A 16,698-nucleotide genomic window follows, 5' to 3' on the forward strand; every position below is an offset into this window, starting at 1 on the left:
TTGGAGCAATTTCTATGACTAAACACCTTTCCGGTATATTCTTGCACTTATAGAAAAAAAATGTGAGACCATAGGAAAATAGACCTTGTTGAACATTCAGTTTTTTCATATGCTGTTATTTTTCTATCTTCAATTAAACGAGAACTACAGCCCGTTCCAATTATGTGATTCACACAGGGTGTACTTCTTGTTCAATATAAATTAATTTAATATAATATATTAATATGTATAGTATATTATATATTATAAATTAATTTATATATACATATAATACGTATATATATTTTCTATATAATTAAGTATTATAAAAAATAGGAAATATATATACTTTTCTATTATATATATATATATATATATATATATTTATTTAGTTGTTATATTTATTAGTCGACATAATAGAATAATAATAGAATATATATATATTTATTTATTTATTCATTGATATATATATAATACGTATGTATATTTTTTATACATATAATACGTAGGCGCAAATGTCCCTTGCACTTACAGCAACGGCGTTACGCGCTGGTACTCCACTCACTGTGTTGTGCGACCATTTTAAAACGCGCAACGTTCGCGATCTCATACCTGTCTATATATAGTAATATATTTATATACACACAGCGTCATTGTTTCCATATACAATACATACATATATACGTGTATATATATATATATATATATATATATATATATATATATATGCATATGTATATGTATACATATATATATCAATATAACATCGTCAACCAATAACTTATACTTCGCTTGAAGCTACATGTGTGATGGCGGGCGCCATCACTTAAATAACATGCATGCACGCGCGCATCGTTCCTTATAATTAATCACGCTTCCGCCTACACACACACAACACACACATACAAACGCAACGCAAAACATTCAAAACATCTAAAGGATGTCTGAAATGTTAAGATGTCTTGCGAGATTTAACTTCTTAGACATTCAGGCAAGGATCCGAAGGAGAACGTCCAAGAGATGCCTGAAAAATTTAAGAGCTTTTCTTCTTCTTTCGGAACTTAAATTTTCAGACGTTCTTTAGGTACACCTGTTAAGACTTTTACTGCCTGAGTGTCCAAAAAATAATAAATTGTTTACAGACGTCCCTCAGATGTCTCTCGAGCTGTCACGCGTTCTCAGAGCACTCCCACGCATACGCAAGCGTCATGTATACCGTATTATAACATGAAACGTAGTCTCACTCGGTTTAAACGGCTCTCGAAGACTAAAGACTTCCAAAGTGGATCACAGTTTGTCTCTGCACACGTCGAGGTTCCGCCAAACATTCAAGTGGAAACGATTAACAAAACAACCATCTCCGTCGCGTTCTCCGTCGCGACAAAACAGTGCTTCTCTACGACGTTCCTGAGAATATTCAAGAATATCTGCGTTCTTATAAAACCCAACGAGAGAGTTCCTCAAATTCTTTAATTATACACGAGTTCATATATTTCACAATTAATTCTATTGAAATCATAACTCAAGTATAAGTATATCAATAAATTAAACCAACTTGTCCAACGCGAAATATTAAACTAGAGATCGTCGTTCGTTCTTATCTTTCTCGGTTGATTCTTATTCATGAAACGTATAAGTAATATTAAAACTTATACATATATAAGTACGTATTTTCTTGCAAATATTGCATGTGAAATCAATAAGATTGCCCTTTTATATTAATGAGGATTGCATTCTGACAAGAAACCACTGAACGCAGAAGATACTTGCGCAGAACTTATTACGATGGAACGTTTCTCATATATTTACATACGAGCGAATTTCGTCTCTCGGATAAAAAAAAAACTAACTAAAGTCGACTGGACGCAATTTCGTATTTTTTTAACAAATTCGGGCGCATCAATCGCGCGGATATACAATGGATACGTTTTCTCGCTCATACTGTTTTTACTTCTAATTTAGTGATTATATAACTTTATACGAAGAAAAGTGACGATATCAATAGGATTGTCTGGAGAATGAAGATCAGTCGTTTCGTTTACATTTGTCGCACAACCAATTTGTCATTCGAGATCTATACGTTAGGGTTGTACGAAAAAGAATGTGATTCCGCAAATTAAACACATATAAAGTTAGTTAAAATAGTCGTTACATCGAAACAACTAATTCTCTAAAGTCAGTATCGTTCCTCGGTTCGTAATATTAAAAAAATCAATATTAAAAAAAAAGTATTAGAGAAATTAATATTCGGTACCGTATATCAAAAGAATAAATCTTGATCATTGGCTTCGTGTTGGTTTTCGTGGCTGTTCTGAATTGTTTAACGTCATATAGTATAACCGTTTGTTGTATAATTTATGCAAGACACATTATATTAAATACGTTATTATAAACATTAATAAATCGGTTTAGAAAACGATCTTCGGGCGGTTATATCTTACGATTTCGAGTTTCAGGAAATACAGCAGTGGTCAAAAAGTTTTAGGATATATCGTTCAATTTCTCAAAATGCAAATATTTCAACAAAGCACCTCTTCTCGTACATAAATTATTATTTTCATTAAATAATCTATAATAGATTCTTTTATTGTGAATCTACAATGTCAATAATTATGAAGTATTGGCTGCCACGTCTGCATTGGCTGTATCGTCGTGTTTCAAATCTGACTGTGTTCACAGGAATTAATATAAATATTAACAGGTAAATGCTCAGTCAAACGTTAACTCACGCTCGGAAGATTGCATTTGTTTTTTTTTGTCGCTTCATAGATAATTGCGGCTTCTTAATCACTCTCTTCAGTTGATATTAACTGATATGCCGGAGGGATAAAACACTGTCGATCGGAATTAACGATGTATACGGAATAATTGCTTGAACGTTAAATATCGCCGTATATAGCTCTCGCGTTTATATTTCGTGCTGCAAAAATCCATTATATCAAAAAACGGTGACGGCGGTCGCTCGTAAAAAAGGCAACAATGATAACGGTCACAATAGAAATGGAAAGGTCTTCAGAAACCTTTCCCTGCGGTCAATAACTCTTCTAAATGGCAGTTATTTATCACTCATCTCCCTAAGTCGGCTAGAATTTGCGGAGACTAAATCTAGTCTTTGACGTTTTCTCTCGAGATCTATAAGCTAATCCAATAAATAGTGGAAGAAATAAGTATCCCTAAGCTCTAGTGCCATCTTTGCTCGACGATTCATCATCGCCCCGATAGGCCCGGCCGAAAAAAAGCATAATTAATTTATAACTTCGTCCCCTAATTCGTATTCCTATCTAACATCGCGTTTACTGCTGAATGCGGCTTCTCCGAATGAGACAAGAGTCTGAACGACGTTAAAAGACGACGAAGATTGGATTGTCTTCTGGATATCTCTATGACGCCTTTTAGAAGTTACGTTGTCTGGATCTAACACGCGAGGATTATTATTGAGGATCAAATAGCCGTATTTAGCATTAAACGCGTGACGCGTTTAATATATATAAATTGTCCTTATCGCCACAACCTGATACTAAACGTCGTTCTACGTGTTTTAATCTCGGAGTAAATTACTAAGATAGTTACATAGAGGGAACGCTTCATCGCACGAGGACATGATGAAGCGCGGTTTGGAAATTAAAATTAGTGTGTATATATGCATATTTCTTATAAAATAGACACTGCCGCTACATGGCGTCGTGTTGCGTAATCTCGAATTTATGGCACTTGGTAATAGAACGTGCGGTGGCCAACAACGAAAACTCGATAAGTAGCAGGTTGAAAGGAAACTTCGTCTTTAACATCGGCGAGGGTATCACCTAGCCATTCTAACTAGCTTGCGATTGTATTACCGGAGCACCTCTATGCAACATCGAAGCGGGCCGAGATTTTCGTCCGCCGGCCGCAGACGTCGGTAGACTCGCAGGCGCTTGCTGATATTGTTGCTGTTGCTGCTGCTGTTGGGCAGCCAACTGTTGAGCCATCGTCGAATCCCGCCTCGGTATTTCCGGCGGTGACTGAAGCACCTCCATGTACTCACGGATCAGATTCGCTATCTGATGAGCCTGAAAAGTAAAACAATAATGTTTACCATATAAAAATCTAGAATTCTCGGAAAATCCTTTTTTTGCCTGGAGAAAGAAAGTCTCGATTTTCAAGAATCGAAGAAATTTTCGCCAAAAATTTTGTCCCTGTGGAAACACTGCTTTCATTTTATGAGTATTAAACACTTATATTCTTATTTGTAAATGGTATTTCGAAGTTTTCTTATTTGAATGTCGATACTTCATGTTTATGGCAATTTTTTCTATTTTATATTGTTGTTTCACCTAATAGTTTAATTTTGCCTGAATGCGTGGAAAGATGGGGAATTTTCAATGAATTTCTTTCCAAAGTAGACATTCTGAATGGAGACATTTGGATCACATTACCTGCGACGTGGTGAGGATGACCTTGCTCTGCTTCTTATCCGTACCGGTAATGATCATCAAGCAATTAACGGCGGGCGTATAACTTAAAATACTGCTATATTCGTAAGTACATAGGGCGTTCCTGGAACGGTGTTCCAGAAGATGTAGACCCTGCTGATCGACGGCCAGCCAGAGGACACGAGGCCAATTCGAAGTGAACGATTGCATCACGTCGAAGATCGTCGCGCGATGCAACGGCCACGACTGGATCAGATTTAGGAAAGCCTTCTTCGCCTCCGGCGGCGTCATTCCGCGCAGGGATTGATGGTGCTGGCGCACACCATCCACGCACAGGCACGGCACCAGTCTCGCTGATAGGCAGTGACTCGATATCGTTCGATAATCCGGTTCTAATATCGTTTCCAGACAGTCGCCCAATTCCAACTGCGCTTGCAAAGCCGTCAGCATCATCTGCAAATGACATTAGTCTCGTGAAATTCTTACAATAGAATACAGTAATTATATATGCGATAAATATATACTAAATTCTACGTGAAATCAAGTAAAATAAAAGAGAAGTTAAATGCAATTTTATATAAAAAGAAAGCATAAAAGATTAGAATCTTATAAATAACTAATTTTTTAGTCATTTTATCTTAATACACTTTGTATGTAAAATAAATTAGCCAATTGAATTATATGTGTAAAGAAATCATATAGTTACATTTAAAATAATTCTATTTAAAATCAAAAAATTTTTTTAATCTTTTCGTTCCTCATATAATTCCATTAAACAAGAGGTTTCAAACTGACGTTGATATCTTATATAAAAAAACACACTAAAAAGCATATTTGCATGCTTCTCTCTCATGCATATTTGGTTTCCCCTTTTCACATTCTTTTATTTAAAATACTTTTCAAAATGCTTTATTTTTGGTAAACAATGTTTAAAGATGCTATTTCTTTTTCTCACTGTAAATTATGAAAATTAAACGTAGAAATCCGTTGTTGCAACGGATACTCACAGCTTCTTTCTCGGTGATCGGGAACCGATCGGCCCGCAAGTCGTGCAGCACTTGATGATACAATAACTCCTTTTCCACGGGGTCATCCAAGTTCATATATTGATCCAAGAACAAATGTTTCTTGAATAGGAAGAGGTGATGCGCATGCTTGCGTGCCTGCTGACCCTGTTGCGACGCCCTGTACCGTTCCCACTTGGACATAACGTCGGCTATCTTCTCTTCAGGAATCAGCGATCGCTCGGTCGGCCCCAACACCTCGTAAATCGCATAGCCTGATAAAGGATAAAAGAACAGCGATAAAAATTAATCAAACAAATTTAGGACAAGTTGAAATAAATTTAAATGTAGATCTGCAATATTTTCACAATTGAAGATGTCAATATTTAATTAGAGCACGTGATATTGTAACTTTGACGGTCAGAAATCTATCAAAGAAGATTTAGAGCAATAATACGGGAAAATAAAAACACCAAGCATACCCATAGCAGTCTCCTCAAGCCCCATCTTCGCCTTTATGATCTCCATGACGTCTCTGGCAGTCGCAGATGGATGAAACTCGACGGCGTGGTATTGACCGTCCATAAAGTGGAATCTCGCGTAAATCGGCCGGCGATTAATCGTGCACATGATCTCCTCGCGACTCGGCGGCCACTGCCGCCTGCGAGTGCCCTGAGTCTTGTAAAGACACTTTTCCGCGAACCTCGCGTACTTGCCCTCCTCGGTGACGTAATCGCTGGCGCATCGTTTCAGGTGTGCGATCAAGTACTTGCGTATGGTCTTCTGAGGCGGCAGGATCACGGAACACGCGAGCGAGAGTAATGCCCAGTGTCGCAGATTGACGCGATTATTAGGATCCGGGTGATCGGTGGTTTGCTTGATCAGCTGGAGGTACAACTCGCCTAGCAGGTTCTCCTTTCGTATGCAACGCTCCATCACGGTTTGTATGAGATTCACGTGCTCGTCCTCGATCCTACGCACCGTGTCCCCGTTCTGGCCGAGTCCAGCGTAAGTTAGAATCAACTGGAAGATATTTAGAGCCACCTGCTCGTCGGGATCGGGCAGCTTCGACAGACTCTGCGGTATCTGTTGCCTGCTGAACGCCCAGTAAGCATACGGGAAACCCTTGTAAGTCTCACCGTGATCGGCACTTCCGTGTTCCTGCCTGAGCTTTTCTATCCGGTGCTTCGACAATCTCCTGAGTGTATTCCGGAGGAAACCACCGCCGGAATCCTGTGGTTTCCTGAGGATCTCCGAGTCGACTAGAGTTCGCCGGCAATTGACTAGATTATGGTAGAGTCGGATGCGATCCTCGTTGGTGATACATTTGAGCTTCTTCGTGGGTATCTCGTTCTCCGTGATCCAACCCGCCAGCGCCGAGCAGTAACTGACGATCAGACTACCTATCTCGTTCTTCTGCAGGGTCTCGAAAACGAAGCACTTGTGCGAACTGTCGGGATTGTGTCGTAGCAGCGAGAGCGTGATGAACGAGTCACTCGGGTCCAGCATGATGCTCTCGACGTCCTGATAACGATACTCGGACAGAACAAATTTGTCATCCGGCTTAATTAGCATCAGACCGTCGCAATTGATGCCGAGAATCAATTGATTGCCATAAGACCAATATCCGCGATAAGTCACGTTGAACATCGTTGTGCCGTAAAGCGGGTATTGCATAACGCAGGACAGATACAAGACTTTAGCAGCGAGCTCTTTGCGTCCGGCACCGTATTGTCGGTGTGCTTGCGCTATAATCGGCACCCAAACGTCGTCCCCGCGAGCCCGACTGATTCTGTACGGCAGAAAGCTGTCCACTTCGCTGTAATAATCCAGTCTGTCGTTATCCTTAGGATCGCCGAGGGACACCTGCGCTTGCAATCCTGCCAATTGTAATGCCACTTTCTCGGATACCGGAAAATCGTCGCACTAAAATAGATAGATGACCATAAAAATAAAAACTTATACAATTAATTTGTTATAATAAAACATTGTATGTCTTTGTACCTTTACGACATTGTAGACCGCCTGCGCGTATAACATATTAACTTCCACAGGGTCCTGCGAGATCTCCCTTGGATTACGGAATAATCTTCGTTTGAAGACAAAACGATTGTCGCCGCTACCCAAAGTAGTGTTGTTACCGCGTCGCAGCGTTGAGAATGTCGACTGTGCCGTATTCAATTTGCATTGTTTCCTGCAATTAAAGATGCATTATTATTTTACATAATAATTCTATGTGTAAATAATACACTTTACGTAAATAATTTACACTTACATTTCCCACGCGGCGATCACGTCGTACAGGTAATCGTGGGCCCGCACATGCTCCTCTCCATCCGGTCTGCTTTGATAAATGGCCCAACCCTCCAGCGATCGAAGACCCAACTTCTCGCCTAGTTTGGCGACGGCGTCAGCAGCCGTATCGGTCGGATGTACATCGATCGCTTTCGTTCTTCCATCCAGGAAGAAGAACCTGCATACTATGGTACCCAGTCTTCTCATAGCAGCGATCTCCACCGTGGACGGTGGATGTTGCCGGCAAGATACCTTGGTGTTCTTGCAGTTGTCTACGCACCACTGCACATACTGCCTCAGTTTACCCTCGAGGGCAAGATTCTTCCTCAGGAAAGAGACAAAGTACTTGTAAAGTAGCTTGCTCGGTTGGAAGGCGACGATCGCCAGGCACAGCAATAGCCATACGCGTTCTGCCCACTCGGCATTGGGATTGTTCGTCGCTTGACGCATGCATTGCACGTAGATTTCATCTCTTAGCTCCTCCCGCTCGATCCCGTAGGCGATGATACTCTGAATCGTGGCTATCTCCTGGTCCAGCTTCATCTCACCGCGAATGTACTTACACAAATCCTGCAAAAGGAATATAATATGATTATACATAACTCTAATACAAATCAACAAAAAAAACTTCTTTAAAGAAAAAACTTTTCTATATTTTTTACAATGTTAACTACAATTCTAGCGTCAAAGATGATTCTATCAAATAATTTTGCGAAATTTAAGATCAAAGGTGTAAAATAAAGTTAATTCAATTAAAAATTAGAAGACATTTCAATTATAAATTGTGAACAATAATTTTTCTTCTTTTTTAGTTTTCTGTAAATGTCTAATTAATGCGGACGTACCCTGAATACGGAACACGCAACATTCACGTTATCGGGATCGTACATATGAATATGCGAGTTCGGGATGCTGGACCCTTTGTAATACGTGACCATCTCATACTTCGGAATGAACTCGATGCTCTTGCCGCGCGACTTCCTCGTCAGCGTGGCCATTATAGTGCCCTCCGGCGAACGTTCGTGGCTGTTGAAGTAGTTCTGCGCGAACTCTACGATATCGTGATAGGTCGCCTCGTTCTCCTGCTCCTTCTTGTCCTCGAGCTCCTGCAGTTTGCGCTCCACGCGGCACTTGCGCCGTTGCTCACGCTCCACCGGCAGCTGCTGCGCCGCCTGCGACTGCGGCTGTGGCTGATCGTGGCCGTTCTGCTGTGCCTGAGGTATCGTCTGATGATGGTGATGGTGATGGTGAGCGTGATGGTGACCGGAGCTTCTGGATTCCGGCCTGGATGGCGGACTACTGGCGATTTCTTTGGTCATTTTGCCGCCTGGCGGAGGCGGTGGCGGTGATCCGCAGGTCTCACCGTTCAGCATCTGGCCCGGACTACTGCCGTTATGGACGACCGGACTACCGGGATCGTTCGCCTCCCGCGGCAACACCGACTCGTAGATCGGCTCGCCGTTTTCGTCTGACGAATCGCCATTCATAGCTAAGGGCGGCGCCGGGAGTGGCGGCGGTGGTGGCGGTTCCGTGGGTTCCGGAAGACTCGGTTGACCAAGTTTGCTGCTGCTCAAGCTATTCGTGCATGGCATTCGCTGCTGCTGTTGCGCTTCCTGCCCGTTAATGGGAGAAGCGACCTTTGACTCAGCTTTGGCATTCATTTCCATCTCTTGTTGAATAACGGTCTCTAATTCTACGTCAAGGTCCTCCACCAATTCGTCCATCTGTTCCCCGATTTCATCGATAATCTGATTGCTCTTAGTTGATTGTACATCGGATAGAAAGGAGAATAGATTGTCAAGGTCCACCGATTGCAAATCCGTAGTAGCCATCTTCGAGTTCATCTGCTCGGCCATCTGCGACAGCGCGTCGATTTCTTCTTGCACTCTCCTGCAAAATTGAAAAAAAAAAATTTGAAATGCATTACCATTGCCGATCAAAGTTTTCTCCAGGAGTGCAGATGCTGGTATTACGAGCAAAGTGAATTTCATGTAATGCTGGCGTGTAACGATATTACAGGCATTCGATGCAATAAGCCGAAAAAAATGCCTTAGAAAATAGAGAGATACAAGTCAAGAATAAATTTTAGCTACTCTCTGTAATCTCTAGAATAATTTAATATTTGTGTTATTTATATATGTGCTAACTACGGTAGTTTTATGCTTTTCTTGATATATAAATATTCAAAGATTATATAATATTTTGTATCATGTACAATAATATTTATATCTTATAAAGTTTCGTGCTTCACGCCGTTCTTCCATTCAACTTCGCAATTGTAAACATGTGATTTTCTATGTAGCGTTTAATATCACAATGGTGTTTAGTATAAAACCATGCCCGAGTGTATCAAACGAGGAAGCGATAACGCTCGCACACGTTTGAACCACACGCGATGATAGTTAGCATGCAACGAGTGCATGCCGTCATATACACGTCACACGATCCTTTCCGTCGTTGGACTTACCCAGATTCCATCTCAGCAATACCATCGTACTGCGCGCTACAAAAGGAACACAAACGGAAACGATTAACGCATACAATCGATCGGCACGCATAACTAATCGGTTCCATCGGTTATCTTACACGAGGATTGCCACACAAGCAAGGTTCATGGAAATTAAGAAATTCGAACGGGATTGATCTAGCATACCTCTGGCACTCCTCCAACGCCTTCTTGTCCTCCATCATCCTTCGTTCTTCCTCCAATCGCTCCCTCTTTCTCATTTCCTCGTCGACTCGTCGCATTTCTCGCAGAGCCGCGGCTACTTCCCTCGCAAAGACACCTCGCAAATGACTCTGGATTACTACAGCTGCCCTGCGTTTCCTAATGAACATTATTCGCAGCTTCCAACCGCGGTAAGCATGCTGCACCTTCAGTGACGCCTCCCTTATACGCTTGTACTCTATTGGAACAAGAAATGTTTTTTAATTATAATATAATTTCCGAGCAAATAAAAATTTGTTATTATTCCGAATAAACTAAAAGAATATAACACAATTCAACAAAAGATAATTTTATCTTTACAAATTTAGAATATATATTTCTATTCTACGAAAGAAGAGAAAGAGGCCGTACCTCGCCGTTTGACGTATCCTCGCCAAATCTTCTGTATCACTATGGCGTTACGCGTTATTATCTGGTTCCTGGAATCTTCCAGAGGCTCGTGCACGTAACTCCGTAGGAACACCTTCGTCCGGCCAATCTGCCATTCAGTTTGCAGTATACCTTGCCTACCAATCAGACTTCTGACCGCTTCCTTCTCGTTGGAGGACAGCGAGGATCGGCTCTTGTCCAGGCAACGGTATCTCGCAACGAAATCGTGGAACGACATGTGTATCGGGAAGCCCTCTTTGCGTATGCGTATGATATCGAGCATACCGAGATACTTGAGTTGGTCCATAACGAGCTTCTCGTCGTAGTTATTGGCCATCTTCTCCATGTTCGGCTTGATACAACGCGCGTACCACGGCGTCGTCGCCTGCAGCACGTCTACCAGGGCCTGCAACTGGTGCCGGAACGAGTCGCAGAGGGTCGGCTTGCCCTTGGACGTTCCTCGGGACATCGTGGTGGTTGTGCCGCCGGTCGCACGAGCGACGGTACATCCCAATAGGTCCTGATAGACGCTGATCTCCTGTACAAACTCATTCGTGCTCCTCGACATGAAGTCAAAGAACACGTCCTGCTGCACGTCCCGATTCTTGTCGACGAAACCTTCGACGGTATACGTCACGCAGCCGGCGTAGTGCTTGACCCCGAATTCCGTCTCCCATTTCCGTCGGTCGTCTCCCTTCACGTAGCATGGATGGTTCTCAAATTCAGCGTGTAGATTCGTCAGGTAGGCTAGATCCGAGCCCTTCGGCATATGGCACTGCTCGGTGAGTAACTTAAGAACACATCGCGGGGGCTTTTCGATCAGCTCCAGGCACATGGTGTTGTCCGTGAACGTGATGTGGGAGTAATGGATCTCCTCTTGGTGATACTGAACATTCATTCGATATTCATTTATTCATTTATTCATTTACAGTAAGCCTGCATTCGTTTATTCCCATTGGGAGCCATTGGGGAAAATAAAATATATAATACATGTAACGTGTATCATAGATTTTATTTTCCCAATGTAAGTAAGCGAACGCAGACTAAATAAACCGTGATAAAACACAAAAAGGAAACGAAGGAGGATAGATTAAGGTTCTAAGGTTCAAACAAAAGATTCGAACAAACTGAATAAACAGTTTGAAACAAAAATGTTCCTTAATTTTAATTCAAACAATTCAAGTTAGGACATTACGGAAAATTTAAAAAAATAGCTATTGCAAGAAAACAGAGATAAACCGCTTTTGCTTGTTTCATTTTAGATCTTTAGATCTAGAAGTTAAATTAAACACTTAGACTCTAACAAACCGAACAATTTAAGATTCTAAAACACTCGCAGTGTTCAATTTGATCACATAAAAATTCTGAGCACTGAAATAAGCTTACGAGTTCCTGCTCCAACGCAAAGACGTAGTGATTGAAGAACTTGTGCAGCTTCTCGTTCGTGTAGTTGATGCAAAGCTGCTCGAAGCTGTTCAGCGTGAAGTTCTCGAATCCAAAGATATCGAGAACCCCGAGGAACCGCGAGATATCCTGGCCCGGGTTCGTGCAGTTGTTGATATGGTTGATAAGCCAAACGAAAGTGCGGGAGTAGAGTGCTTTTGCCATCGCGTGCCTATTCTCCCGGGCCTCCTGCACCTTCAGCGGGATCTCCGTGATATTACCGCGAACGTTTATCTGTCGTATCAGCACCACTTTGGTGAGATCCTCCACCTGGAGACCCAGTAGCGGCGCGACCGTGTCGACTATGTCACCGTCCTCCTTCGACAACTCGCATCTCTCGCCGTCGACGTCCTCGAAGCTTAAATTCCCGAGCCACAAGATGGCCGATAGAACCCGGAAGATGCCTTCGCACATTTCCGGCGCGATCTACACGGAAGACAGGTAATAATTACTTGACAATAATAGGAGTAATACCGCGCGAAATGTATATATATTCTCCTTCTCGGGCAGGAAAATACCTGAAGCACATTGAAGGCGAGCCTGAGAGAGTCGAGCCTTTTAGAGTCGGAAATTCCATCGATCTTCACGCAGCCGGACTGATTGAGATATTTGTAGTGGCTGGCCGGCCTCAGCTTATATTGCTCCGCGAATTCCTTGTCCCTCGTGCCGGCCTCGACCAGCTGGTAGAACACGTGATAATTGCGTTCCCCGGGGCTCTGAAAGGTGATACGACTCTGCTCCAGCAGGTAGTCCTGGATGATGCAGCCCTTGATCATCCACTTGCTGTCGAAGCACACCTGCATGAACTTGCCGAAGCGCGAGCTGTTGTCGTTTCGCACGGTTTTCGCGTTGCCTGTTTTAACGCGAATGAAAAATTAAACTCTGTCGCACTCTCCGAACGTCGGGAGAGAAATTTCAAAATCTCGCAAATCAAATATTCTTTAAAAATGTAAAAAGTCTCACGAGTATCGTTGCGTCAAGAGCATTTTTCTTTAATTTCGTTTATAAATTATGTATGCTTTATAATGCATTTTTAAGAGGGAGGTGTATTTTATTGGAACTACCTCAATTTGAATATGCAGGACAGGAGAAAGAGGAATTTTTCCAGGTTCATTTAAATGCGAGACACGGGCTAAACACGACTGTGACGAAGACAAACAATTCCGAGAATAAGATAGATTTTAAAAAGACATTATATTTCATGCAGGTGAATGAGCGACGCCAGTCTGATCTGTTTTATTCATAAAACCTCTTTGCCTCGTGACCTACTTCGTTTCCCCCTCGTCGTCGCTGCATTTAACACCTGAGTTGCTGCTGCCGCGCTCGTATATACCTAGACTTCGATTAATGAATCGCGGTCGTTTACTTCTGAACGCACGATTAGGATCTACTCTATCGTCTCCGTTTATCTTTGCTCTGGTCGGAACGCCAATTATTCTTGTTTAACTGTCTGTTACCGTAACGCGGTGTAAATGGTATAATTCAATGCCGACAGAGATAAGTTTTGTTCCTGTGGAGATACTCAATTTATTTTTAGCCCTTAGTTCTTTTTCTGACATTTGCCATTCGAGTCGTTCCTAAGTGAGTTTACATATCAGATATCTGATCCAAGTCTAAGATTATAAACGCACTTAATAATGACTTCGTAGATCTGGTATTAAACAAGTCTAGTAGTAAAAAGTATATTTTATATCTCTCTATTTATTACGAAAATCAATAACATTATAACGTTATCCTTCTTCGTTATAATTGTGTTGTCTAAATTTATTACATTAATCATGTCATTCAATCACAGCGATTAAGAAATTATTTCATCATGGTAATTCATAGGGAATCGCTACTGGATTAATTTGATCTATAATTAAAAGAGAAGATTCATCCAATGTGGACCGAAGCAGAGGGTTTTAAATATTTTAATTTTATCAGACAATTTTTTAACAAAATTAATAATAGATGCAGCAAAGATGTGTAATCTGGAAATTACAAGCGCGAGCGTGCTAATTTGAGACCGGGATGTTATTAACGGATAATTACCAAACGCCTCGAGGATGGTGTTGGCCTCCAGGATCTGCTGTTCCACCCACGTGTCGACGTTGCTGGTGACCGAGCACAGGTACTGCAGGATGAACTTGGTGGTCTCGGTCTTGCCGGCACCGCTCTCGCCCGATATCACGCAGGACTGATTGCTCGCGGTGTCCTGCAGGGACTTGTACGCCGCCTCCGCCAGGGCGAACACGTGCGGCTCCAAGGCGCCCATCTTCTGGCCGTGGTATCGATTCACGTACTCCTGCGAAAAGACGTGGAAGACGCCCTTTTTCGGTGAAAACGGGTTCCGGCCGTTAACGAGGTGCCGCGCCGCGCCGCGCCGCTCCTCTTATAGCCGCCCGATTCGCGCGAGGCAGCATTCTTGCCGCACGAAAGACGAAAAGTAAACTCGGTCTATTAAGATTACAATGAAGAGATCTTCACGGACGTTCGCGGACGCGAATAAAAGACTAGCGGAACCTCCAAAGAGTCGCGTTAATTCTCACGTTAAAAAATCTTATGTATAGTACAAGATGATTTTAAAGAAAGATATTACGTGTTACATGAAGAGAGTGTTCACCCTCTCCAAGAAATATAAGATACGATCTTCCGTGAGCGTGAAATGTCAACATTTAAATATTCTTTACCCAAGAAATTCATTAGAAATTCTTTTATACATATTTTATCTCGAGAGAAATCTCTCCCTCTAAAACACAGAACTTATCTAAAAGTCTCAAACAGGACTTGTGTTTGGTAACCATAAAATAAAAACGAAATCTTCCAAAAGATAACATATAAATACTCTTTAACTTTCCAATCTTAGTAGAATTTTCTGAACATTCCCTCTGATTCTCCAGGCAGAAGAAGAATTCTCTAAGAGTGCCAGAGTTTTCAAATTTCTTTTCGTAGGAGGTACCGTTAAGACAACATTGCGCATACGTCTTTTGTAAAATTATATACATAATATACACGATTAATTACATTGATTACATTTGACGTATAAAGTAAAATGTATATGCTCCTGTTAAGAATTTTTTAATTATATCCTGTCTTTTAGCTCTTAGTAAGAAGGGTGTACGTCAGGACCTTCGTGCGTGATAGCGATAATCCGACCGTGGGTGTACCGCGTCAACCCCGGTAACCCGATTAATCGGCGACTACATCCGATAGGCGCGTGCAGAGGCGACGATGACCGAGTTCCGCCGTGGCCCTCTTCGTTCATCCTTCTCCCCCGGGACGCGAATATACATATACATAGGCATAGGCCCTGCAAAACGCCGCCGCTCTCTGCCTGCATGGGGCTGTCGCTCTCGGCCGTTAGTCTCACAGCCGAAGTAGTGCAACCCAGTTTCGCGTCGGGCCGCCTCCGACCGTCAGCCAGCGGGAATGTGCCGCGACGCCCGTAACAAGCGGATGAAATGCACTCGCCTGGAATTGCCGTGCGATAACAAGAAGATACATTGCGCCGGGACAGAACGAGCCCACCGAACCGCACGATGACGGGAAGATTATATTTCCAACAGAAAACCTCGGAAAAATCGAGAAGGGACCTGAGGAATTATTTCTAGCCGTGGAAATAATATCGCAATTTTCATTCGTTACGACGCGATTTCCCCAGCGCTCCAACTTCATTTCTTCACGAGAAGTCAATCTTAAAAAGCTGATAACATTATAAAGACCTTCATTAACTGGGTTAAGCTCATCACCCTCGCCACAAAAAAAAACAAACATACAGTATACATACAAGAATAAAGTAGACTATAAATTCTTAATTAACTGATACTGTTAATTACTTCTGAAAACAACATCGTAAATCAAGTCCACTTCTTGGCGATATAAGCTGAAGTTAATAAAGAATATGTCGAGCTAAAATCGGAACTGGAACACTGAATCACACACACACACACAACAACTAAATAACATTTAATAAGAATAATAAATAATATTTAATGGATAACGTTAAACAAGAAATATTTATTTAAATAAAATTCAATTCCGATGCGTATCTCATCTCGATCTTTTGTAATTAAATTGCTCTAATTTAATAAATATATAGATACTATAAACAAATATTCAAATCCAATCTAAATATATCTTTGATTGGTGTAATAAATTAAAAAATTTTTTCTTGCCTAATGCTTTGTGTAAAAAAATTAATTAAATCGATGAAATATATTACATTAAAATTAAAAGCCAAGTTTAATTTGTGCCGCCTTTAATTATTTATATAGGTCAACAACTTTATTTAACAAATTCGCATTCTGCATGTTTGTATTGTTACAGAACGATTTGAGACATCCCAATACAGCCTCAGCAAGTTATTTTGGAAAGAAATTATCTCAAGGTACATTTTTAGAGAATGCCTTGTCCGAGATAAGCCGCGGCGCGGTCGGAAAGCCTTAAGAAAACAAGCTGGGATATAAAAATAAGTGTGAAAGGACGC

The 16,698-nt window shown here is 41.6% G+C and overlaps 1 protein-coding gene across 2 annotated transcripts in view; it reads right to left on the reverse strand.

Annotated features, from left to right (window-relative positions):
- Positions 1 to 2,723: 2,723 nt before the first annotated feature.
- Myo81f (unconventional myosin 81F) overlaps positions 2,724 to 16,698 on the reverse strand; it is a 34,270-nt gene continuing 20,295 nt past the window's right edge. Inside the window, exons 4-16 of one of the 2 annotated variants that reach the window (XM_077414885.1) lie at positions 14,265 to 14,517; positions 12,749 to 13,083; positions 12,174 to 12,656; positions 10,770 to 11,673; positions 10,344 to 10,596; positions 10,158 to 10,193; positions 8,536 to 9,580; positions 7,671 to 8,260; positions 7,400 to 7,589; positions 5,878 to 7,321; positions 5,399 to 5,670; positions 4,395 to 4,844; positions 2,724 to 4,028 (exon numbers count right to left, since the gene is read on the reverse strand). In XM_077414885.1, coding sequence (XP_077271011.1) covers positions 3,792 to 4,028; positions 4,395 to 4,844; positions 5,399 to 5,670; positions 5,878 to 7,321; positions 7,400 to 7,589; positions 7,671 to 8,260; positions 8,536 to 9,580; positions 10,158 to 10,193; positions 10,344 to 10,596; positions 10,770 to 11,673; positions 12,174 to 12,656; positions 12,749 to 13,083; positions 14,265 to 14,517 — 6,492 coding nt within the window. In that variant the 3' untranslated portion in view covers positions 2,724 to 3,791. The remainder of the gene's footprint in view (positions 4,029 to 4,394; positions 4,845 to 5,398; positions 5,671 to 5,877; positions 7,322 to 7,399; positions 7,590 to 7,670; positions 8,261 to 8,535; positions 9,581 to 10,157; positions 10,194 to 10,343; positions 10,597 to 10,769; positions 11,674 to 12,173; positions 12,657 to 12,748; positions 13,084 to 14,264; positions 14,518 to 16,698) is intronic. The other variant, XM_077414886.1, reaches the window with a different exon arrangement.

This window comes from Temnothorax americanus, unplaced genomic scaffold (assembly GCF_048541705.1).
Source record: "Temnothorax americanus isolate GAGA-0224 unplaced genomic scaffold, ASM4854170v1 Scaffold39, whole genome shotgun sequence".
Lineage (NCBI taxonomy): Eukaryota > Metazoa > Arthropoda > Insecta > Hymenoptera > Formicidae > Temnothorax > Temnothorax americanus.